Source organism: Peromyscus maniculatus, chromosome 7 (genome assembly GCF_049852395.1).
Source record: "Peromyscus maniculatus bairdii isolate BWxNUB_F1_BW_parent chromosome 7, HU_Pman_BW_mat_3.1, whole genome shotgun sequence".
Lineage (NCBI taxonomy): Eukaryota > Metazoa > Chordata > Mammalia > Rodentia > Cricetidae > Peromyscus > Peromyscus maniculatus.
The window spans coordinates 96,161,421-96,186,550 of record NC_134858.1 but is presented as its reverse complement, the minus strand read 5'-3'; the positions used below and the strand labels follow the sequence as shown (position 1 = coordinate 96,186,550).

The window sequence follows — 25,130 nt, the reverse complement described above, 5'->3', positions numbered from 1 at the left end:
AGTGATACAAAGTCAGAACAAGGGTTGGAAAAATGCCCTTAGCTATTCAAAGAAAGCTGATTCCCAGTGAGATACTTGGCTTAGCCCTCTAAAACTCCGTGTCCATTTTCATTAGGAAGCAAACAAGTTTTTCATTAGTTCAAAAGATTTTATGAGGTGGTCTAATGGCAATATGAAAACAAAAGTGCATGTCTGTTTCAGTTAACAAGGAGAACATAGTAACTTAAACGCTGCCCATCAACTCCTCTGAAGATGAGGAAATGGCTGTGTTCCCCCTTGTTTACATATGCAAATCAAGGAGTTCCCATAGTTCCTGGTCAGGGTGGTTTGTGATCAATTTGTCTTCATCTGTTACTTAAGTAAATGGCAAACTGTTCAATCATCCAGAATATCTTCATCCAGATTGATGTCTGCTGCGTCAATATCATCTAATTCCAAATTATCCAAATCGACTTCTAGTTCTAGTAAGCTCTGCATGGAAAGGGAGAGGGCAGATGTTACACAGTTCTGTGTTAAATTACCTGTTCACAGTCTAAAGCCAGAATCAAATTTCCTTAACACTGACATGAACACCATCCCACTTGAAGCCTCTTCTCTGAAATACGATACCAAAGTCATCAAAAGCCTGCCCTCCTGACTGGGGGTGAAGGATGTCTGACCCACCTTTTCTTCTTTCTGGGAGGTTTGGGAGGCCATGATAACTGGGCTAGAAGCAGGTTTCCCATCAGGTTCCTGAAAATTCAGTAAGAGGTAAACATGAAGCCAAAGGAACTTGCCCAGAGATTTACATATTCCCCCATGCAAAGGAAGTTGCAGGGAATGTTATAAATCAACAATGTCAATCATGCTGTCACATGCAGTTCTTCACGAACCTGCTGAGCTGTGGCTCTTGAGGGCTGAAAGCCTTTTGCCTCTTCCATGACATTTCTCTCTTCATTTGGCTGTCAGAATAAAACAATGATAAAATGAAATACTCTGAAATCAGAAATAATCTAGACACTTGGCCCGAATCCCAGACATTAGCTCTTAATAACATTTTCAAGTTAGACTTGTGGATGTGTTTCCTCCTTGCAGTCACTCTAAACGAAGCCTGGCAGTCTGCCACTCACCGTGACAAGAGGGTACTGCTTGGCTGGCCACAAATCCACATGTGTCTCCTTGACCCATTCTTCAACAACAAAGGCTTCTTTTAATCCAGGGAAAAGGTTTTCATACTCTGTGGGGTCCGCAAGGGATTCTGCTGCTTTCTGATTGACTTTTGAGAGATTCTCCCGCCACAGCTTCACTACCCTAATGAGAGAGATCAGAGAACCAAACAGATGAAGCACCCGGGCCCTGGTTTTAGTTAAAACATATCTCCTTAAACTAAGTCCACACCTTGAGACCTGGCTGGGTAAGTAAGTGCGGGCCAGGAAGGCAGCTTCTGGGAGTCTTCCTGTTCTGATCAAGAGCTCTAGGCAAGCGTCAAGCCTGTAGAGGAAAGCAGAGGTATTGTTAAATAAAAGCACATAGAGCCTAAAGTGTGGGCTTGTTACAGAGGCAAAATCCTCCAATGCTCCCACCCCACACATTCACTTCTGTTGCTAGCCTTATAAATAATTATCTTAAAGTTGAACAAAACCAGTGGATTTCAGGGGTGTGAGGGATAAGACAGCATTCATGACACTTTTAGCTTATTTAGACTGAATAACTTTAAGAATATAATGGGACTTTAAGGAGAGTTACGGCAAGCTTGTTATGCATTCTGAGTTTTATGACATGCCTGGAAGTGTAGCTCAATAATGGAGTTCAGTTCCTTAGCACAAACCTCAAAAACAAATGTTTGATGATTGATTGAGTCTAGGATTTTTAAGAACTGGTATGTAGAGCAAGGCTAATAAATACTTCTTTATTTCCAAAAGGCAGACTAATGTCCACATGACTTGGCTTACATTAACTCTGCTAGACTTAAAAATTGGTGACATTTTTAAAGTTGAGCTCAAACAGTAAATAGCATTTTTATTCCCCTTCCCTGCACAAAACAGATCAAAAACATCGCGGTGTAGACAGTCCTCTGCCATTAGTCCTTTTGGAAGCGAACAGCCACCTCTTCCTATCCTTTAGTAAAATGGTCTTGGAGTAGGTAACTGGTGGGCTCTTTGACCCTGAACAGCTCATGCATAAAGATACAGATCAAAAGTCACTACAAGTGCCACCACTACTCAACAACAGCCATCCCTCAGCTCTTTCCTAGGAATGGTGTTCCATATTCCTCTCCAACACCATCCTCACAGTCAGTGTAGAAATAACTGCTTACAGCTCCTTCAAGTCTTTTAGACTTTGAGATAATACTTACTTGCCCTGTAAAAAGTAGCTCATGAATGCCACATTATTTTTGCCATCTCTCTCTGCGCCTTCTGCTAACTTGTTCACCATATTAGCATTTCCAGAAGCAGTGGCCAAGAGCAGCAGACCCCCATAGTCCTGGGCATGGTGCAGACACTCCTGGGCTAGACTGAACTGACATTTACTAATGGCGAGTTCGGCAAGCTGTTTCCACTTCTGCTCTGACTGTAAGAGTTCAAGATAAGACATCTTTGGAAATAAACATTTAAGCTTCCAGTATCAGATCAGCATCATTCTATTTCTTTGAACATCACTGTGATGACAATTGAAGATACAAAGACAGACACACATATGTAATTTTTGAGTTACATTTGGTAAACTCGCTGTCAGTCAAAGGCATGATAAAAATGTGTAATGAAATGAAAATCCTATGAACAAAATTAATTCAAATGGTACATGGATAATTAACTCATTTTCATTTTTAATTACCTAGTGAAACTGAATCTAAAACCATGTAAATGGAATTTAAACATCATTAGACTGCAATTATTTTAACAAGTAAATCAGTAACACTTTTTTAGGAAGAATAGAAAATTATGTCCTTAAATATTGAGTAATGAATATGGTCATTTGTAGCTTCCCAGAAATAAAATAAAATGTACATGTAAATGATCTTGATAGCTACAGTTTTTTTGTACAATCTGAAATTTACTTATAAATGCTGTACTTAACCCCTAATTACCAGTACACAGTATATACGAAGACCTACAAATTGTCAGAATTCTTCTTTAAAATCAGTGTCTCTCATAAGTTTGTAATATGGCAAATTGTTTTCATGTCTATACTGTGAGACCTAGACTAGACAGGAAAAAACTTCTCAAACAGATTACAGAACTAACAATATATTGAATTTAACACATTTAATTTATACAAAGATTAACAATGCATCTTTGAAAAAGATCAAAGAGACAACAGCCTCACCAAATTGAGGCACTAATTTGTATTTGAAGAACATTAGTAACAAAATGTTTCAGAAAAACATATAAGTACCTTCCGGGATTATGGAAAGTCGTGGATTAGAACATACCTCTGCTTCCACTGCTAACTGGTAAGCAATTTTCAACTCTCCAAGTTGAAGAGCAAGCTCAAAACGATGTTCAGGATCTGTGGATACTGTTAGTGCTTGCTGCTTGAAGCCCTACACATTTTAAAAATGAAAAATGTGTGACTTAGAAATTATGTGCACATAGAGTATACACACAACAAATTATTTCTCAAAAGACCTTACTGACAGGAAAACCCCATAGTCTATAGTAGACCACATGGAATCTAAACTTCAAATAACTTGATATCCATTAGTCAAGAATATACTACCAACAATGCAAAACAGCAGCCATTTTTGGCAAATGAAGTGTACATTCCCATTTCTTGTGCTTTTATTTCTAAAATGTCTACTTTGCATAATTTTATACTTCTATCTTTAAGATCATCCTGTAACAAGGATGCTACAGGAATAAATACTTCAATTTAAAAGATTTTTGGGAGAGCTGGGTGTGGGTCAGAACTAAAGAATTGATGTTTTCATGTATTTCTGTAAGTCCTAATCAAATACAAAATAAAATTTTATTGACTGCATCGGGGGCAGGGAGCACATGCATAGGTCAATTCAGCTGCTGGCAACCTCAGAAGTGGGCCTTAGAGGCCATCTAGTCCAGGATTCATTTTATAGGATTAATGACAGAAATGGGAAGAGGAAGCCGGGCAAAGGCAAAACCGTCCAACTTTCCATCATCTGTCGGTCATTTGGCTTCTAGCTGGGGTCCAGGCACCGATGAGCTGTCATCAGTGTGCTTTACTTTGGTCTCAGATTTAGCCTATCACGTATCCAAAGGAAGAAAGCCAAAGTCTCCTCCTGCTCTATTAAGCCATCAGGACAGGGTTTTACAACAAATGATGTAATTACAAATTTAGCTTCTGTAAGACAAAACTACTGATGGGCAAGGTTTTAGCTCTGGGAATGTGGCAGTGTCAGGGGGAAACAGGGGTGTACTTCTCAGCACACCAGAGGAAAATACTTAGTAGAGAATGGTCAGGACAGAAGAAGCCAGACAACTTTCAGAGTTCAATCTGGCTACATCTTCAGGATGGCTTTATGCCGGGGATGTGCTGCTCCGCGTCCCCCACCTACCCATTGGTGCAGTGTAAACACTGGGTCTAAATAATCCAAGTTACTGCTTTTCTTCACTAGCGCTGACACAACAAAGGGCAGATGTCTGGAACTGGTCAGGTAGGGACAGAGCAGAACAGAGGAGGGTGACAGGTGCTTGTTTTTGTTGTATTTCCAATCTCCATTAAGATAACTTTAGCATCATCTTAGTGGAGACTGGAAATACAACAAAACTCCTAAGGACATAAACTCCTAAGGACAGAGGGAGAGGAAATACGATTGTGAAATAAAAATATAATTAACAAATATTAATGTATTATTAGAATTAATTACTGATTAAAATACAAATTTTAAAGAGAACTTTTTAAGATTTATTTTTACTTTATGTGTATGAATGTTTGGCCTACATGTATGTAAGCACATTTATGTATGCCTAGTGCCTGCAGAAGCCAGAAAAGGGCCCTGGATTCCCCTGGTACTGGAGTTACTGACAGCTATAAGCTGGTAAGTACTTGCTGGGAACCAAATCTAGGTCCCCTGAAAGAGCAGCAAATACTCTTAACCACTGAGCCATCTCTCAAGCCATCTCCATCCTAACCAAATTTGAAAGGTTGGAAGCTGGTGGGAGAGTAAAAACACTGAAGAAAACTCACTAGGTCAGAAGTGAGGGCGGCAGAACACGACCTGGTTTACACCTCAGAACCCTACGGTAGCTCATAAGGACCAACACTAAAGATAAAACTTCCTAAACGCAGGCGGACAGAACAGACCCGCCACTGTCCCTCTAACCCTGACATACAGCTCTGTTCTCTGAAGGTCTCCAGTCTAGGGAATACACAACCCCTGGAAAAGGGAGTACTGAGTATGGAGGGAAAACAATGTTAATAATGGAGAGAAACTACATGAAGTCCTAAACGTCCAGCCTCTGAGCTGGCTTCTACTCAGTCTACAGAATGATGGCGAATCGAGTCAACTCGAAGCAGCTCAAGAGGAGGCTGCATTAGAATACTCCAGTGTCACTTCCATCAGAGCTGTGTATAGGCTGAAATCCTACCTAGAAGGTTTTAAACAAAGTCCCTAGATTGACTAGGTGACTATCTGGACATGATGGCTTCCTATTGCACCCCTTCCTGTGATGTCCACACCCAAGAATCCCTACTCACAAGCTTCACTTCACATGAAATGCCTAAAGCTGAAAAATGAAGCACCAGTGTATCGCGGTATCCTTAGGCATGAAAACAGAGTAAATGCCTCTGGAAGGTAGGAAGGGGACAGGAAGAACATCTCATTTATACCTTGCAGAACCTACTTTATATGCTGTGAATATGTAACTGAAGTAAAACAAAAAATGTTACATTAGGCAAAAGGTATATTGCTAATGATAAACTTTGTTATGGGCACTTTACAACATTTTTTTTTTTTAAAGTTAAAACAAAATTCAGTTTTTTTTTGTTTTGTAGCCCTAGCTAGCCTGGAACTCAAAGATGTGCCTACTTCTGCCTCCCTAGTACTGGAATTAAAGGTGTACATCACCACACTTAACGAGAAATAAAGACATCAAGAACTTTAAAAAGGGGGGTGAGTATAAGGCGACTGCTAAAATCAGCACCAACACTGACAGGCACGGAGGGTGCTGAGCTCTCAGTTCAAGTCAAGTGTGCCGCATGCTGCCACAGCACCTCAGCTGGGAAACCTGACTCAAGAGAATCAATGGTGAGGAATATGAGGCAACATTCTACAATCCATATCAACATTCTGTCAAATGCTAGTTTTAAAAATAAGAAAGAGAAAAAAAGGAAGGCAGGCCAAACCTCTCACCTGTTTTTCCAGAAAGTGTGCAACTCTAGTCCTCTGTTCTTTGGGAATGGTGGGGAGGACCTTATCAGCCATGCTGAAATCCCTCCGCATGACAGCAGTCTGGTATTCTAGGACTGAAACCAGCAGGGAGTAGCTAACAATGTTCAATTCCTTATCCCCCAGATAAAGCCTATTGTCTTTAGGGATATAACCCAGAAGGTACATTGTCCTGAAAGAGAAACAGAAATAAAACTGAAGCCCAATTCTACAGTTTCAATAACAACACACACACACCTCTCTTGCTCAATATCTTTACATTTGATGGATGTGGTTTTGGTTACCATCAGACAACCTACTAAAACTAATGTGGGGAAACCATCCCATCACAGTGACAAGTCAACACTACATTTGGTTCACAAAGCACTTTGAAATTTAGACTGCTTAAGATAAAAAGCAAAATGATACTCAGTACCTGTCCAAGTGAGCAATGGTGACGATTTCTCCTCCCACGTAATAGTTTAATCTGTTCACAGAACTTGTGTAAATGAAGCAATCACCTACCCACAGCCCAGTTTTCACAATTTCCTGAATTTCACCAAGAACCTATAGAAAACAAAACAAACAAACAAAAAACAAAGACTATTGCTATCTTAGCCAACACCAGACACCTGTGAACAACAAGCTGGATATGATGAGAGTGGTAAGCTAACAAAAGGAATGCAAAGTAAAACTCATTTCGAGAACATTCTTCCTAGGAATTTTTGTCTTGGTTTAAAAACAGAGTTAGATGAATATTTATGTTGTGAAATCTTAGTTGTACATGACTATGATCTACGAGTATTAGTCTAAACGGTTTAACACACAAGAAGCTGGAAATGTTAAGTATCTCAGAGTCCTTTAGGACATCTATCCCCACAGCGGATGGTTTGTTTTTCCCATTTCAGAGCCCGTTTGAATCACTCTGGCTCAATAGTCTTAGAACCAAACATCTTCAAGTTTCCTTAGTGAAGGAATCAAAGTAAGCCTGCAGATTTCCTAAAAGCACACATTTATTTCAAACACACTTTCAGCTTCTGTTTGTGTCAAGATTTTAGTTTTTATGTTATCAGAATTTACACTCTTCCCAAACCTAGTTTACACTAACATGTTAAAATCAGCACAGTCTGTTTTAAGGCTATAAAATATTAAAAACAAACCCTAAGCTGAGCCGAGACACTTACCTCAAAGGCATCTTCAATGCCGTCTTCAGTAACTCCCTCATGTGTTTCCTGGGCAGCCAAGACTTTTTCTGACAGGTATTTAAGAATAAAAAATGACTCCTCAGTGGCAATACAGACCAGCTCTCCAGAATCAGACCAGAAAATCTGCAACCCAACAAAGAAAAAAACCACAGATGACTGATCTGCCTTTCTGAGCGGCCACCTCAAATGTACACACTTCGTTCACTACAGGTTCAGTCTTACAGGAAGGGAGTAATTGTGCACTTAGCAGTGTACTTCTCCATACAGTTGGGAAGGTGACTGCACAGGGCTGCTGTACTCAGGCCAGCAATGGGAGCCAATGGGAGACCAGCATGCTGTCATTCAGGAGGGGCGCTCTGCTCCCTAGTCTCTAAAACAGTGACTCCCATGCCTTACTTCTCTCTCTCCAACACATATATATGAAAAAACAATACAAGCCAGTACCCTCCAGGGTCATGACCCCATTTTTTAAAAGACAGACTCAGGACACAGGGAGGCAAGATGCTCTTTAACGACAATGTCCCAACAGTGAAAGCTGTCTAACCAACTGGCATCTCTAAGGTTGTTACTGAAGAAGGTCTCCTGACCATCATCACATCAAGTCTAGAAGGGCTTTTCCACATCAAGAATTCCCTAATTTCCTGTCTTCAACAAGCACATTCACTTTGTTAAGGCCATTTAAAATATGAATGGCACTTGGAATTTGTATAACATTCTCTATTCTTACAAATAGCCAATGTTTATTGTCTGATTCCAGTGCAGAACTGATATTCTGAGCGCTTCTTAGGTAAATGTCATGGTATTCAGCACAATGGGACCAGGAGAGCAGTGTGCAAAGGGTCCTTCTTGACCTGAGGAACTCAGAAATTCCAAAGATAAACCTCCCAGAAGCAACCACAGAGGAGACACTCACATGCTTGGGCTGAATTTCAATCCTGCGGATGAGCTCTGTATTGTCCCAGTCGTAGAAGGCTAAGCCATTCACAGACCTGACTCCCAGCAAGAAGCCCCCGTAGATACCTTAAAAAGGACACAGATTCTGCTCAAATATTCTGAGCCATTACAAAAATTCTCAAAATGTGTCATAAATAAATAGCACTCACTTTCAGCTCCAAAATCGGGTTTAAATGACTTTTTTTCCTTAAAGTTCTTAAATATCTTTACAACACTGTTGCTTTCTCTTATTGCATACCTGAAGAACAGAGGAAACAGCATATTACATACCAAACCAAATTCCATCAACTGTTAGAAGTATCTTCAAATATTTCTGACTTAATATTAACTATTCAGAAATATAAAATGTATCTCCATTTGAAAATTCACTGACATGTTTTTTTGTCCTAAGAGATAGCGAAAACTTTAGTTAGACAAATAATGAATGGGTTTCATGCTATGTGTTATGCAAATTGCTAAGCTTACAAACCATTTTAGAAACTAGAAATGGCACCAATATCCATCAAAAGGTGAATGCTTAAATTGTAATACATCTATTCAATGGACTACCACTCCACACACAAAAGACCTACTTATTAATACAGATGAAAACATAGATGACCTCAAAAGCCAGATCCAAGAATGCATGCCTATAGTGCTCCATTTATATGAAGTGCTAAGAAGTCTAAAGAAGAAATTCTGACTTACACAGTAACAAAAAGCAGATCAGTGTTTGTCTGGGACTGAGGAGTGAGGTGACTGGGATGGGATAATCTGACTGTGTTGGTGGCTATGGACTATATATACTAGAAAGAGTTCATGTGGCCTCTCCTGCTTTTAATGAGAGCATTCTATGAATATTCTGAATTCAGATGGAAATCGGTTAAGAATGAGCAATGGGGAACATGCAGAAACAGAGTTCTTGTCCAAGTGACATGGCATAGCACCATCTCTCCAAATACTTTATAAAGGGCAGCCCCTTGGGAAGCCATGTCTGCGAGGGCTTCCTAAGGACTTGATGAAAGCCTACTCTGCCTTAAACCCCAAGCATCAAGTCCTGTCACAGGCTCCATCAGATATAGGTCCTGGATCACCAGCTGAATGAATTTATTACATTAGCCTGAGTGAGCCAGCTCAGTGGTAATTCAGATAGGTCAAGGGAAGTTTACACTCTCCAAATACCTCAATGAAGCAGCTGGGGTGGAACTGTCTTTTAACATGGAAAAGCATCAACCATATTGGCACCAATAACCTATCTGCAGTCAGGCATCACGCAACTCTAACTTACTCTGAAGAATCATGGGCCCATGCAAACTCCTGGGCAGACCCAAAGCTCTTGTTTCTCAGAGCCATTGCTGTGTAGATGATATACTCCCCATCACCACACACCACAACAAACCTAGAAAGAACAGAAGTCAGGGATGATGACAGATAGATGTCAGGAAACAGTAATCCACATTTATGATAAAATAATTCAGTAACAAATGCTACTTTAGTCAATTATTATAATTTAAAATGTTGGCGCTACACATTTCTTTGAATATGCTGTGCATAATATTCTAAGCAACAAGTCCAAAAGCAATTATCAATATAGGGTTACTGACAAAAACACTGTTGCAATGGCCTTCTCTGATGAATCCCAGAGCCAGGGGCAGAGTGGCAAGCACAGTTGAAGATGCAAAGCACTCCAATTATTCAGTAATGCCTGCTGAGCACCAAGGTGCCTACCACCGTGCTCAAGGCAGTCACACCAACGAAGGCACTACTTTACAGCGAGTTTACCTGCGCACCGATGCGCATCATTTAGATGAACAAGAGATCTATTCAACTGCTAAATTTGTTAAAATAAACAGGATCATTAACATTTAAAAACAAAAATAGAATGTTACATACCCAAACATATTTCCCCAATAGACAAAATACCTCTCTTCAAATTTCATTTAGAAAATAATAATGTCTGTTATTGGAGGACAGTCAAAGGTAAAATGAAAACCTTACAGCAAAAAAAGTTTGAAGATATTAAAAAAATAAATAATATATATGCCTTAACTTTCATAAGATAATTAAAAATGCAGTTATCAGCGATTAAGTCTTGATGCCATACTTTGTCATTTATGATAGTGAAGATGGCTTAAGACATCCAGATATACTATAAAATGACTTTTATTAAAGCTCTAGGGCACTGGTCCTCAACCTTCCTAACACTTCACCCCACACAAGTCTGAGAGGAATGTTAGCGACAGACAGCTTACCTCCCATTAGGATTGTGCTGAATAGTCTGGGGATATATTTCACAGCTGCCCATATCCTTTACTGCCAGTGGCAATCTTTCTCCATCTTTAATTTCCGCGTCGCCCATTGCTTTTAGGTTGGCCTGCTGAACTTCTGAATGCTTGGCCCAGATTATCTTTCCATTGGCATCCATGGACATGGCAGGTTCCTCCCGACCGAGCTGGAACAATGACAACAGCTTTTAGTGACTAAAAGGAAATCAAAACCACGGAACAGACTTTTTTTTCTCTCATGGAGTCTTATTTCCTTTCTTCCACATTAAACTGTCATTGCCTAATCTCTTCTAGTTAACAAAAGAAATGCTAATTTTACAAAACTGGTGACTTGGAAGATGGCTGTACAAAAACCCAAGAACGGCTTTGCCTATGTCCACACATTAAAACAAAGTATAATTACCTTAACAATGATGCTCCCTTCATCATAGCCCAGAGCGACATTGTTGGACCCTCTCAGACTGGCCACACACCACACCCTCTCCATTCCATAATTCAGTGTACTCTCAAGCCGGTAGGTGCTAGAATGCCAGATTCTCACCGTTCCTAAAAAGCAATGTGAACATTCCCTTTGGATATGAACATCCAAGATAAACTCTTTGTGGTGAGTGAGCTGCATGGAAGCCTTTCTATTTCAATAAAAGTAGTTTATAGTGATTTTATGACATTTAGACCTATATTCTTTGGCTGACTTTACAAAGCAACATAAATATGAAATAGCAACAAATTTGCAAGTAGGAAACTAGGAAAAAGGAATTAAATTTAAGTGTAAAATCACAACAGGGTTTCCTGGGTAGAGTGCTTCCCATGTACCACATGTTTGCTGTGTGTGATTTCCTCTTCCCTCTTGCTATAATCCTATGAGTAGACTAGCATGTTCTCATCTCTTAATCTACCTAAAGCATACATTTGCAAAGTGGCAGGGCCTAAATTCGAACCCAGGTCTGTCAGACTCCAAAGCACAGGCTCTTCCAGTTCTTCTCTAGAATATCTGATGTACTTTTATTTAAATAACAGAGTAAAAGACACTAGAATGGTGATGATGATAAAGCCATTTTATTCTTCTATATTATAAGTCTAGAATCCCAATAAAGATATGGAAGCTGCTAGAAACAGCCCACTGAATGGAGGGCACCACTTGGTTTAAATATGCAGGGAGTCATGTCAAGCACACAAGTGACATGACTCTAACTTACCATCTTCTGATCCTGTGATGATGATGGGCAGCTCAGGATGGAAGCTTGCACATGACACGTTCTGGGCATGCCCCTCCAGAGTCTGCACACAAGTTTTATTCTGAAATCAAGACACAGGAAGCAGATTCAGTAGTGAAAGCAAATAACACATCCTTAATTTTCTCAGTGCACTTTCTTTTTGCCTGATAGGAGTTATGGCAAACTCAACAGACCTAATACAGACATTTTAAAAACATTACTCTTTTGTTGAATATAAGACTATTTTCTTCAATTATGTCATAGATAAAAGTAAATGTAATTATTACATTTAAAAAAAATCCCAAGAGATGGAGGTTTCGTCTGAATATTATTTTCCTGATAACTACATTACTTTTATCTATGACATAGTCAATTTCTTCATTACACAGACTTCACCTGTGGCCTTAGGCAAACATATTGCTTTAGCCTTTAATTTTTTTCTAGATTAAACACAAATCTGAAAAAGTTTCAAAGTAAAATTGTTTTTTTTGTTTTTTTTTTGGTTTTTTTTTGAGGCCTACTTTATTAACTACTTGCTTATAGAAACTTTTTCCCAGATAGTTTTGCTATGTAGTCCATGCTGGCCTGGCAGCAATCCACCAGCCTCAGCCTCTCAAATACTGGAATTATAGATGTGCACCACTATATTCTGCTATTGGGAAACTATTTATGCTGTTAGAAGTGGGGGGGGGGGGTGCAGCAAGAAAACCTTCGAGACACAAAGCATGGCAATACGGGTGCATGACTAGGTTTATGACTGTTCCATGTAGTGAAATGTGTACCATGGCTACATCACAACATTCACTGTTGGGCTTGTTTTCATTCAGGTACAAAAGTCTGGGGATGAGGACACTTAGATATGTGTGGTGTAATATAACAATGTAAAAGCCTTTTTAAACAAACAATAAGCATGCTGGCATTTCACTTTTAAAATCTTAAAATGCATTTGTATTTGTTTTTAATAAAGGGGAGAATTCTTGGACCACATTTTAGGTGCAAATACTGGGGCCTTAACTTACAATTCTCTAAAGACTTCTTCCATCCAAACCTCCGAGGTACTATAGGAAGCAGTAAAGACCACGTCCAGCGTATAGCAAGGAAGGGTATAGGAACTGTACCTGATAATCCCATATTTTCACGAGCCGGTCATCTGCACCTGAAATGAGGTACGGCTTGTCGCCACCACTGTAGTAATCAATGCAATTCACGCCTTTCTCGTGTCCCTCCAGAGTGAAGTTTGGTGAAGAAGAGCCTAGCTGCCACACCTTCGGGGAACAGCAACATTGCCAGTCAGCACTTTCAGAGGCAGTTCCACCCGCTCCTCACACAAGACACCAAACACCACAGCCCAAGGCAGAGAGTGTTCAAGGGTGTCCTGCTGTTGTTCTCATGTTAATTTTCAAGGAGCAGAAACATGGCTCTCTGCAGATGTCAATTCCCAGGCTTCTCCACACAAATTATGGCTCAGCTGGTGTCCAGTTAGTTGTTTATCAACCTGACACAAGCTGGTTATCTGGGAAGAGGGGCTTCAATGGAGAAAATGCCTCCACCAGAATGGCCTTTTCTTGGTTAATGATTGATGTTGGAGGACCCAGCACACTAAGGGTAGTGCCATCCCTGGGCAGGTGAGCCTAGGCGGCATAAGAAAGCAGGCTGAGCAAGTCATTAAGAGCAAGCCAATAAAGGGCATTCCTCCACAGTTCTGCTTCCATTATGCCTCCAGGTTCCTGCCTTGAGTTCCTGCTCTGACCTGGATGACGGACTACAAGCTATAAAATGTAGTAAGAAGCCCTTTCTTCCCCAAGGTGATTTTGTCAGCGTTTTATCACAGCCACAGAAAGCAAACTAAGAAAACTGGTAACCAGGTAGAGTGTAGGAATCAGTGTATTCACATGCTGAGAACCTCTAAGGTAAGTAAGGATTTGATGGTGATTTAGTAGATTAGTAGCATGTACTAAAATGAAAGAAAACTTGTCAGGTAGAGAGTCACAGGTCTGTGTTCCCAGCATCTGGGAAGTTGAGAAAATTGAGAACGTGAGGCCAGTGTGGGCCACACAGTAAATTCTGGGCCACCTTAGCATATACTGGAGACCCTGACTCAAAAATAAATAGATAAACCTAATTTAGTCAAGAAGTTAGAACTGATCTCAGTTTTCCACCTATGTCAAAAGCAAGGGCAATTCAACAAAAGGTAACAAGGTCAGGTAAAAACCTGAAGATCTTCACACACATAATAGCTTAGATGAGTTAAAGTAATAAAAATATTATACATATGTCAGCAAATGTATAAACAAAAATAATGTGATTTGAATTTTAAGTCAATGGACAGAGATAGTATGAAGAGAAACCTAACCACACTCACTGCTACATGTACTCAGTGTCCAGGACAGCCACTGTACTGCTCTCTCAGAATGTCTTCTTAGGGTTGTGCAAGGGGAGACACAGCTCCTGCCCCAAACATCCAGTTCGTCATGAGGATAAATTATTCCAGATTACATGAATTATGACTCAATGTAAGACTGTTAATAGAAGGAAAAGCTAAGAAGGAAAGTGGCACACACTCCAGAGCCATCAGGTGCTTGACTTGAGTTTCTCAGAATGACTATTTGTGCTAACCCTTAGAGAGCCACCAAGATGTCCAGAGAAAAATGAATCTAAATGGGAGAATGAAAAGACCTGCAGTCAGAGGAAGAGCTGATGAAGGCAATGTTCTGTGGACACTCATGGCATTTCTAGAGGACACTGATTAGGTCTGTAACATCAGCCCAGGCTAGCCCCGACAATCCTGTATCACCCTTAGGTATCTGCAGTTTACTCTGAGAGTGAATGGACAAGGCAGACTCTATAGGAAAGGCAGCCCATAAAAAGGGGAAAACAGACAGAATTTAAATGTGAAACAGACAAATGATGAGGAGCAATAATGACTGAGGACACAAAACACAGTGACCTAGAAAATCATGGCACTGCTTCTTATTTTAAGATCCTATAGTGTGAACTAATTTACACCATGTTGCTTCCACATGGCAAATGTTCCTTCTGTAAGAGCAGACAGGCACAGTAAAGCACAGACAGGGTGGACACCTACCTTGATGGTCCTGTCCAGAGATGCACTGGCAAACTGATTGTTATCTTTGGGGTTTATCACAATCTGCATAACATAATGCGTGTGTCCTTCAAACACTTGTGAACAAGACCACTTTTTATCCCAGTCCCAGAGCTTAATAAGCATGTCATCTACACCAAAAGAAAGTCAAGTCAGTTGCAATTTGTTTTTCATTTCTGTAGTAAGACAGTCTTGGTGTCTTTAAAGCAACAAATGTAGCAGAGTTTACACATCCCATTATCTAAGCCATAGAACCAATACTGGAAAAGACCTCCAAATCCCCATTTACCAACTCAGAGTAAACCTAACCATAGAACAGTGGGGACAAAATATATATAATCAACTATATATATAAAAAACTATCTTTTCATTTAGTTTAAAAAGAACTGTGGTCACCGTCTAAGTCTGACTGAACAACACTGACTGTTGAAAGAGGTGGCATTTGCCTGATGAGATAGACTGCTTTTATAAAAGTTCTCACTTGTCAATTTAAAAACATTTCAAAGACTACTACTAACTCAGGGCTACCCAGAGTAGTTGTCCTCCCACAGGTCCACTGCTTTCCACTAATACCGGGGAGCTAGCTAATCTGAATATGCAGATAAGCCAACCAGTGTTGATGGCAATCTGCCAACAGCTCGCTCATCGGCATACTAACGAGCTTTCGGCTCCCCAGATAGTGAAGCATCTAGACCTTGGCATTTTCCCTGACAGGAATTGGAGCAATTGCAATATAATCCTAAATACAGTTATTTCATTAAAATACACAGGTGGGCCGCTTCAACAGCAGAGTAATGGATTCCAATAGTTTAAAAGACACTTGGAGTAAGAGCTCCACTTGAAACAGCGGTTAAAGCCTAACTTGTCTCACAGAAAGAAAATCATTACTCAGAGAGCACACGACCGAAACAGGTGTGTCTTACCACTGCTTGTGAGAATGAATGGCTGGGTGGGATGAACAGCAATACAGCGAATGTAATCCGAGTGGGCTTCAAACATATGCACTCTCTCCAGGGTGTTATAATTGAACACTCTAATCTGCATATCATCCTAGGAATGGAGGTTTTAAAACGTCACTATTATGAGGTAAACTGCATAAAAAACGAAACAGTATTACAGGCTCAAGGTACAATATCCATCCTTCACACACTACTTTTAATTAACTAAACAAATCAGGCATTACAGTTCTGCAGCTGGTATTCATAATTCCTGACCAATCAGAGGGTAGGGTCTGATACTCAGGATTACTTACTGCGCCTGTCACTACCCAGTTCTTCCTTGCGACAAACTTGGCAGCTCGAACAGGAAGGTCACATACTTCAAACGTCTTCACCAGTGTCTTGAAATTTTAACAAGAATAAACATGTTGAGTTATGAGGAAATAACTGAAGTCTTACTCGGCTGTACTTAAAACATCAGACTAGAAAGCATTTCTAGTTTAAAATGTTGTTAAGCAAATGTATGACAGCCCAACATTAAAATGGGGAGAAAAAGAAAAGGACTAATCACCCTTTCCTTAGTAGATGTGAAAATCAAAAATTTAAGAGAAAGCAGATGGTCACAGACCGGCATTCTAGACCTTCTGTGCTCTGGCCCTCCTCTCCTGTCCGGTGCTCCCTTTGGCTCCTCTGGAAAACCCTACCTAGGGAGACTTTTATTCCCTTCTTGTCCCACTGCTCAGGGAATCCATGCTCCCCTTCCATCTTCCCCACTGTGCTCTCCAAGGGCAGGAGTCATCACCACTGTACACCCTACCGACAGCTGCAGAATTCAGCTGCTGTGCAGTCCACTCCACTATCCGTTCAGTGAATTATCTCTTAGCTTAAGTTTCCTTTAAAAATTGAGCCATCACAGGACAGGAGAGATCGCTCAGGGGTGAAGAGCACTGGCTGCTCTTCCAGAGGACCGGGTTCAGTTCCTAGCAACTACATGACTGCTCACAACTGTCTGTAATTCCAGTTGCAGGGGCCCTGACACTCTCACACAGACATATGTGCAGGCAAAGCACCAATGCACATAAAAATAAATAGGTCTTAAAAACAATCGAGCCATAGATGGGGTGCAGTGGTGCAGTGGCGCACACCTTTAATCCCAGCATCTAGGAGGCAGAGGCAGGGGATCTTTGTGAGTTTGCTTTGAGGGATTACAGCCAGGGCTATGTAGTTATACTGTCTCAAAAATAAGATAAAATAAAAAAATAAAAATTTTTTGAGCCCATAAAAATGACTCAAACAAGATATAACTGTTTTTTCACATCTTAGCAACACATTACTAGAAAAAAATGGCTGTGGGTTATTTGTAGTTCTTGTTCGTTTGTTTCAGTAAGCATGAAAACTAAGGGTTTAGATGTCCCTTGGGTGCTCAGAGTGGATCATCTACATGAGTGGAAATTCAGACCTCCTAAAAAATCAAAGATGAACAGATTTCTTTGCTTTCCCATTTTAAATGCCTGCTCTTTTAAATTCTGAAAATTAAGCCATCATTTTGTTTGTTTGTTTCTAAGTTTTTTGAGACAGGATTTCTCTGAATAGTCCTGGCTGTCCTGGAACTCGCTCTGTAGACCAGGCTGACCTTGAACTCACAAAGATCTGCCTGCCTCTGCCTCCCAAATGCTATGATTATAGGTATGTGCTGCAACCACCCAGCAAAGCTATCATTTTTAATGCCTCTTTTTGTACCAAGAAAGCAATACTGAAATGTTTCTGGAACATAACACATCTTACTGGCTCATTAACCAAGATACACTGAAAATCCCAGAGTCTAGTTCACAGGAAGTGTTAAGGCTACCCTGACTTCCCAGGACAGAACTCAAAAGATTCTTAAGACAAAGCCTGAATGAGTGCCACACAGATACACAGAGCTAGCTACTGGGTGACTATGATATCAACAGAGCAGGCTGAATGTGCAGTCTGCAAGATGGCAGAAAAATGTACAAAATCTTTAGAATCATTAACAAATCCAAAGATGTGTGGAGAAGTGAAAGAGGCCAGCTGCAGAACCATCATGACCGGGTAACACATGAGGTGCTGTGGTGGCACAAATGGCGAGAAAAGCCAACTCACACTCCGGGAGCTAAACAATCTGAAGAGCAGACAAGGCTGCATTCTCAAGCCATGGAAGTGCTACATGTACGGTAAGAAAGCAACAGCTCACACGGAGATGGTTCTTTGTGAGTCATTGGATTCCAGGTGCTGACGGTTCTGACATGCAAAGGTCACAACTACTATCATCCATTCAGAGTAATAAATCAAGGCTCAGTGTGGTTATGAGCTGTGTGTAAAATAGCAGGAGGTGGGCATCAAATAACAAAACACCACCTCAAAAGGGCACAACACTTCCTTATTTGAAATATAAGAACATCTGGATTCTAAAAATGCTGCTGCCACTCTCAATACATGGGAATGGCAACTACCGCCTGGCCATTGGTGACAGAGGCAGGGCAAGCAGAACACAAGCTGGTATAGCACTGCCTACACCAACGCTGCTGTATTTAAATACCACATACCATAAAGAGTTTCTTCCACAAGCCACCCCCACACAAACCCAGCTCCTGATCACACCTGAGAAGCAACGCACATACAGCTGTTGGACTATGGTGCTTCTTTCATTACTAGTGGCATTTTATTGCTAATAAAGGCCTTCCAAAAATCTTACCTGAGTCTCATGATTCCAAACACACACACTGCCATTGTAAAGACTAGCCAACATCCATGGCTCTGTAGGATGCAAATCCACACTCTTAACTCGATCAGATCTAGCAGTTAGCTTTCTCTTGATGTCAAGTCGAAGAGGCTAAGGGGAAAAGAAAATTCAATAATTAGATGGTTAAGCCAAATAAAATATTCTTGAAACAGTGTATCAAGAAGCTTATGAAACAATTTTGTTTTCACTTTCCTAAATTGTGAATAGAGTTAATTAAGTCTAACGCACCCATGTTAATCACTCTTATAAAAATGGGATATTTTTTTAAGTTTGTATTTATAGCAGTGGTTTTCAAATTTTACTTATTCAGACCTCTTTCTTTACATACTTAAAATTTATGAGGACTTCAAGTGATAATGTTTTATATTTTTGTAAAAATTTTCAATTTGACTTTCTAGAAAACTGTTTTTCATATCTGCTTTTGTCTCTAGTATGTTGTGGTATACCATTCTGGTTGATATGTAACAAAAACAACCACCATCTGGCCTCAAACATATATAGTCAGGAAGCAGAACATGTAAGCCATTTTTGGAGAATGGGATGTTCTACTTTGATGCTGCCTGAGAAGCAGGGGTTCTTAAAAAACACTTGTATTGTAGGATCTGAAGCCATAGGAGTAACTGTTTATACTCCACTAAATTAAAATCCACTGGTTTATATTACACTTTGAATAGATCTCAACTACTGCCAAGCTTTTCAGAGTAATACACAGGTTATTTGGGAAATGATGGTTCATTGAGTCACACAGATCCATAAATATGGCACATTTCATTACACTGAATCAAGTCACATTTATTAATACCACTATCTACTTCAACTGATAGGCCTTTGAATATGAGAAATACACAAAGTTCAGTCTCTAAAACTCTGTCATCAGTAACAAACATGGTCAGGGACCAGCTACCTTCTTTCAGTTATCAGGCTATGTCTACTAAAATATGGCTAAATAAGCAGCACCATTCCAAGTAAAGCCTGCAGCCTGAATTTTTATCTGTATTAAAGTCCCTTTTGCACCAGACACATGCAACTTTACAAGTATTTTACACACCCTCATTTTGTCATACAAATACAGAAGATTTAGAAGAGGCCTTCTCAAGTGTTGAGGTTGACAGCATTAATAATATTTACTGTTTCATCAAGGGCATTCTGACATAAAATCTGGCTTTTAAAGCAACTGTTTGACAATCAAGAATATATTGTCACGTTGGGTGTGGTGATGCACTCCTGTCCTCTCAGGACTCTAGGCCCTGGAAAAGAGGACTGTGAGTTCAATGTCAATCTGGGCTAGAAGTTAAACTCTTGTCTCAAAAAGGGTGTATCATCAGCATGTTCTGGTATTACTGCACCAGCATGGTTACCTCTTTCGTTAGTGCAAATATAACCTAGTAGAAAGGCCAATAGCATCTTACTACCAGGGACACTTCTCATCTGTGACTTCCTAAAACAGTGAGAGCCATCTAAGGAACCACAGGATACTTCTAGAACACCTAGTTTAGAGACGGGTAAATCGATTTAAACTAAACTAAATTTAAACATCATCAACTAAATCACAATTTCATGTCCATGCTATTAGCGTTGTGTTAGAAAATATTGTGAAGATGTGTCATCATGAAGTTATAGTAATCCTAAACCATATTAAATGAGTTCTTTGGAAATGATCAGAGGTGAGGGTGGGGGAGATATTTAAACTGTAGACAAGTAGTAATGTCTGATCAATAGAGGTTTACTCATGTTCATGAAGGCCTTTTGAATTTACAGAAACATACTCAAAAATTAGAAGCATTTTAAACAAAACCAAGCCATAAAATAGTAATAGATTAAAACTGCCCTTTCCAGCCAGCCTCCTTATCTGGACCCTGGGACAGAAAATGATTTGATGATAGTTTTCTGTTTCTCCCAGGGATGCCATCACATTGAAAAGTAATCCATTAGACAATGATGCCCCGGAGCAGCAGGTTCCACTCTCTTCTATTGGCTAATTTAAAATTCATTTCCCTTTCAACAAGCCTAAATCACAACCTAAAAGCCTTCTTGGCAGGAGGAGTTACTGTGCTTAATTCTTTGCGCTGTTCCATAACAATCATGAATGGGACAGAAATTTAGGGTTACTTTTCAACACATGAGGATCCCACGGAGTGGTACCCTGAAACAAACACCCAAGAAGGCCTGTATTCACCTCTTTTTGGATCACTGTCAAATATAAGTCACTGTCGACTCTTCTTCAATGTATGCCAGACCCATGGTCTAACTCTTCGGTTCCCTTGAGAACACTTCCACTGCCATGTGTTCCTATCCATCTCAACCATCCTCAAGCCACCATCTTTAAACCACATGCTAATTCCAGAAGGCAGAATCTTTTCAGTGTCTTCTAAAGTTCTGCCCCAGTCACTACTGTCACAAATTTTAACTTCTTCCTTTCATCTTAGAGTCAGAAAACAGAAAGTATATTTACGCCAGGAGCCATAGTGGGATCTTTCACCTAAGTATATACTTACAAATACATACACTATTAATGCTTTAAAATTGATCAAAGTGGTCAATCGGTATAGCTGCACATACTCCCAAATGCAGACACTACTTTAAAAATGTCCGTTACTTCAGGCAAGAGCTCCTGTAGTCATGCTTATCATCCCAGTCACATTTTAAAAAGATACTGTAGCAAGTCCTAGATGGTTAAAATACTCACAATGCATCCTCAACTCCAGACTTAGTTTAAATGCCACTGCCACGCCACCAATTCGCCATTTCTGATTAGCCTAGCCAGGATTCTTCCCCAGTCACGGTACATCTGTGCACACAGCTCTTCTTGCTTACCGAGTGCATATTTCTTAAGGTCAGGATCATTACTTACAGAGGCCCTTCTCTTCACACTTTATTCAGGAATGGGGGTTGGAACAGGTATCATAACTGAGGTCTACAGTCTTGCTACGTTCAAACTTCAGCTGCACCACTCAATTAGACATGCAGTAATAAGTTTACTTAACCTTCCAGGTTTGACTTGAATAAACAGGGATAATAATAATATCTACCTCTTGGTGTTTTGAGATGTAAATTCAGAGTTCAGTTAGAGCAGTGCAGGGCTTACAGTAACCATCTCATAAACATTAACTCATAACTATCGGCAGGCTGCTGTGACAATCAGCTGGCAAATGTTTGGCAAAATACAGGACAGTAAATACTCCGGTGGTAAGTACGCAAACGTATAAATTCACGTTTTGTGCTTTCTGTGAGAATTAAAACAGTCATCCTTTGGTGTCTGTGGATGGTCCCAGTACCCTCCACCAAACCAAAACCCACAGTTGCTCAATTCAAGTTAGATAAAATGGTGTGTTATTTGCTTATAATACACCCATTACTCCCTGTCATCTCTAGATGAGTTAGAACACCAAGACAAGATCAAAGAGTTGTTATACTATACTAGTTAAGGAAAAATCACAAGAAAAATGTCAATACATGTTCACACAGTATTTTTCCCCAAATGTTCCTTCCACCCAAAGCTGTTTCAATCTATGGGTGTGGAATTCACACACATCAAGGAATGAAAGCAACATATCACTATTTAAAAAAAAAAAGTCTCAAAATGAAATTAGGCAGATCCAAGGGCCTTTTCCAAAAATGTGGTTCTCTATGAACACAGAAGGCTCCACCAACACCAGCTGTTTAATATAAAGTGGTGTGGTTACCACACAAGGTCTGTTGAGGTGGCTCTCAACTTTGGAGACCTGATAAAGTGTACAAATGAGGATGGTGTGGGAGGAGCTGGAAACACTAAATTTTATGCCAAATTATTTCTCCAAGAGATTTTCTGGGAATGGCCATGCCCTTCACCAGCCAATTCTTGTTCTAATTTCAACTTTTCTATAATCTCCTTTGTGCAAACTTGTCTTAAGTGTTTTTTAAACGGTCAGGTAAGAGACTTGGAATTATTTCCCCTACAGTCTTCAACCACCAAAATATTTGATCATGTGATCCAAAACAAATAAAATAGGCAAGAAAATGTTTAAGAATACAAATACTGATTTTCTTATTTTTTTTTCCAGAAAAGGATATTATCACACTTCTTTCATTGTAACAATCCTGTACAAAGGCATTTTGGGTCACGTTTGAGCGTGACAGTGATGATAAAAAGAAAGTGCAGAAAATCACATCAGCTAGTTTCATAAACAATCCCCCAGTCTGTCTTTGCCCCTAGAAAACGACGAACTGGGCTGCCAAAGCATTTGAAATGCCACTTTTGACTCCATACACATTTGACTTTTTCCCCCCTCTGTTTAAGTTTGCAATTTGGGGTCTGCACACTACCAAACACCGCGCGCAATCTGGACGCTGGATTAGCAGACACCAGCTTAATGAGAGAAGGACGTGATTTTTGTCCAAGTTGCCTTTGCTGTCCGTTTTCTGCCTCTGGCGTTGACTCGCGCTACTGGACCCTGTGCAGACGGCGGTGCACCGACAGGCTCCATGACGGCCAGCAGAGTCAGCAGCCGCTCACTCGCAGGCACCCAAACCATCACCTCAGCCTCCGGGCACGGCCTTCTGCCTAGCGGGGCTCCAGTAGAACCCCTCCAGGCCGCAGCAGGAGCGCAGACCGCGTCTCACTACGGTCCCCAGCCCGGGAGCCCCGGGAACCCGCCGCAGCCGGTGAGCTTCGCTCTCGGTCCCGCGGGACCCGACCTACCATGGCTCCGACTGTCCGAGCCCGAGCCTCTCACAGGCTCCCGGCGCCACTAATCCCGAGGAACCCACCGACCCGCGGACCGGCCGACCCACTGACGTGGAACTTCCGGGAACCGGTTCTCGCGATACTCGCAGCCTGGCTGTGCGCCTGCGCAAATCCCCCCGTAAGGCGGTCGGTGCCAGGCCCCGCCCCAGTTTCCTAGGTAACGCGGCCTTCCGCGCCTCCCGCTGCTGAGCTGGCCGAAGTGTGTGGCGCTGAGGCCCCGGCTGGGCGGTGGCTCTCAGCGGCTGTGGCTGAACCTTCGGTCAGGTTCAGAAAGCCAGGAAGACAGAGCGCTGTGCTGGATTTCTGCGAATGCCCGCGGCAGCGGAGGAGCCCGGAAGCTCTGTCCGACCAGCTTGGGCCTCTGGCAGAGAAAACAGGGCTCTAAACAGTGTTCTCAGATGGGCTCCGGAAAGAGACCCAGAGCTGTCAACGACCCAAGGCCCAAGGGTGACAACCACCGAGGCCGAGAAGATGTGGCCCGGACCCCGGCATCTGAAGTCCGAGGCGCCCTGGGACCTTGGTTCTGGAACCTCCTGGAGTCAGCTGCATCCGCCCTGCGTTTGTTTGGCTATATACCTTCAGCTAATTGTAGCTTAGATGCTTTCCTTTCCGATCTTCAGATCAGACTCAACTTGTCTCCGTTTTATTGAGTAGGAAACTGGGCAAAATGGCCTAGTAAGTAGTGCTGTTAGGATCTGGGCCCAAAGGAATATACCCTAAGAGCTCTGTGCTCTATCTACTACACCAAAGTAGCTCTGTATTAAGATAGCTGAATTTTAGAAGGTACCGTGCCCTAGGGGTTGCCAAGAAAAGTGCAAAAGCATTGTCTCCCAATGTCACACACACACACACACACACACACACACACACACACACACACACACACACACACCTTTTAAAAATAACACTATGGAACAAATGGAACTTGCCCCTTGATACTTAGAAAAAGTCTAGGTTTCCAGAAAGGAAGTGTGTAGACTGAGAGAGGGAAGCCGAAGTTCTCATCAGGTAGTTCCTGGTTCTTGTGAGATTTACAGGGCCTCAATTTTCCTTTACCAAAAAGTCACTTAGTTTCCAAAGATCCATTTTTACTATTCTGTGTTTCAGTAAAAAGAAATTTTCTCTCAATGATGAGATCTTACATAATTGAGACGAATAATCATACATTGCTTACTGTACAGGAACCAATTGCAAAAATTAATTTAAAATTTCTTTTAAATGTGAACTATATCTAGTGTGGTAGACTAGTATGGCTTCTATTCCTGAACTCTCTTGCATTTAAGATGGTGCATTTTGATTTGATACACTACCAAGAAATACAAAATAAAATAACATCTCCATTCCCCAGTATCTCAGTTGACAATACTTAAATATATATAACACCAGGGCACCAGAGATTTATGTAGTTTACCTTGTTGGAGACCCCCGAGTGTGTTCATTTTATATCTTAATGCCTTTTTCTGCCACAGTTTACAAACATTCAGTTCTGTAATAGTGACCTATAATCACCTCTTAGCCCAGTCGTGATGGCATGCCCTTGTAATCACAGCATTGGGAGACTGAGGAGGAGACTTGGGAATTCAATACCAGTTTGAGCAAGACTGTCTTCTCTTTTTTTTTTTTTTTCTTTTATATACTGA

At 40.9% G+C, this 25,130-nt stretch overlaps 1 protein-coding gene across 1 annotated transcript; it reads right to left on the bottom strand.

Annotated features, from left to right (window-relative positions):
* Nucleotides 1-127: 127 nt before the first annotated feature.
* On the bottom strand, nucleotides 128-23,598 carry Copb2 (coat protein complex I subunit beta 2). Its single transcript, XM_006975151.4, has 22 exons — nucleotides 23,446-23,598; nucleotides 18,720-18,857; nucleotides 16,318-16,404; nucleotides 15,989-16,115; nucleotides 15,048-15,196; nucleotides 13,081-13,227; nucleotides 11,945-12,044; nucleotides 11,152-11,294; nucleotides 10,716-10,915; nucleotides 9,752-9,862; nucleotides 8,634-8,722; nucleotides 8,444-8,550; nucleotides 7,510-7,653; nucleotides 6,762-6,892; nucleotides 6,311-6,518; nucleotides 3,413-3,523; nucleotides 2,336-2,550; nucleotides 1,378-1,470; nucleotides 1,110-1,290; nucleotides 873-941; nucleotides 664-732; nucleotides 128-471 (listed from the first exon to the last, which is right to left on the bottom strand). The coding sequence occupies exons 1-22, from the start codon at nucleotides 23,446-23,448 to the stop codon at nucleotides 376-378; spliced, it is 2,718 nt and encodes a 905-aa protein (XP_006975213.1). The 5' UTR covers nucleotides 23,449-23,598; the 3' UTR covers nucleotides 128-375.
* Nucleotides 23,599-25,130: the final 1,532 nt, after the last annotated feature.

Excerpts from the sequence above, each read along its gene's own strand:
- Copb2 (XM_006975151.4), bottom strand. Across the intron at positions 15,197-15,988 it reads ATTCATTCTCACAAGCAGTG|ATGACATGCTTATTAAGCTC; the intron begins GTAAGACACACC and ends CTTTTGGTGTAG. Across the intron at positions 13,228-15,047 it reads CTCTGGACAGGACCATCAAG|GTGTGGCAGCTAGGCTCTTC; the intron begins GTAGGTGTCCAC and ends TGTTCCCCGAAG.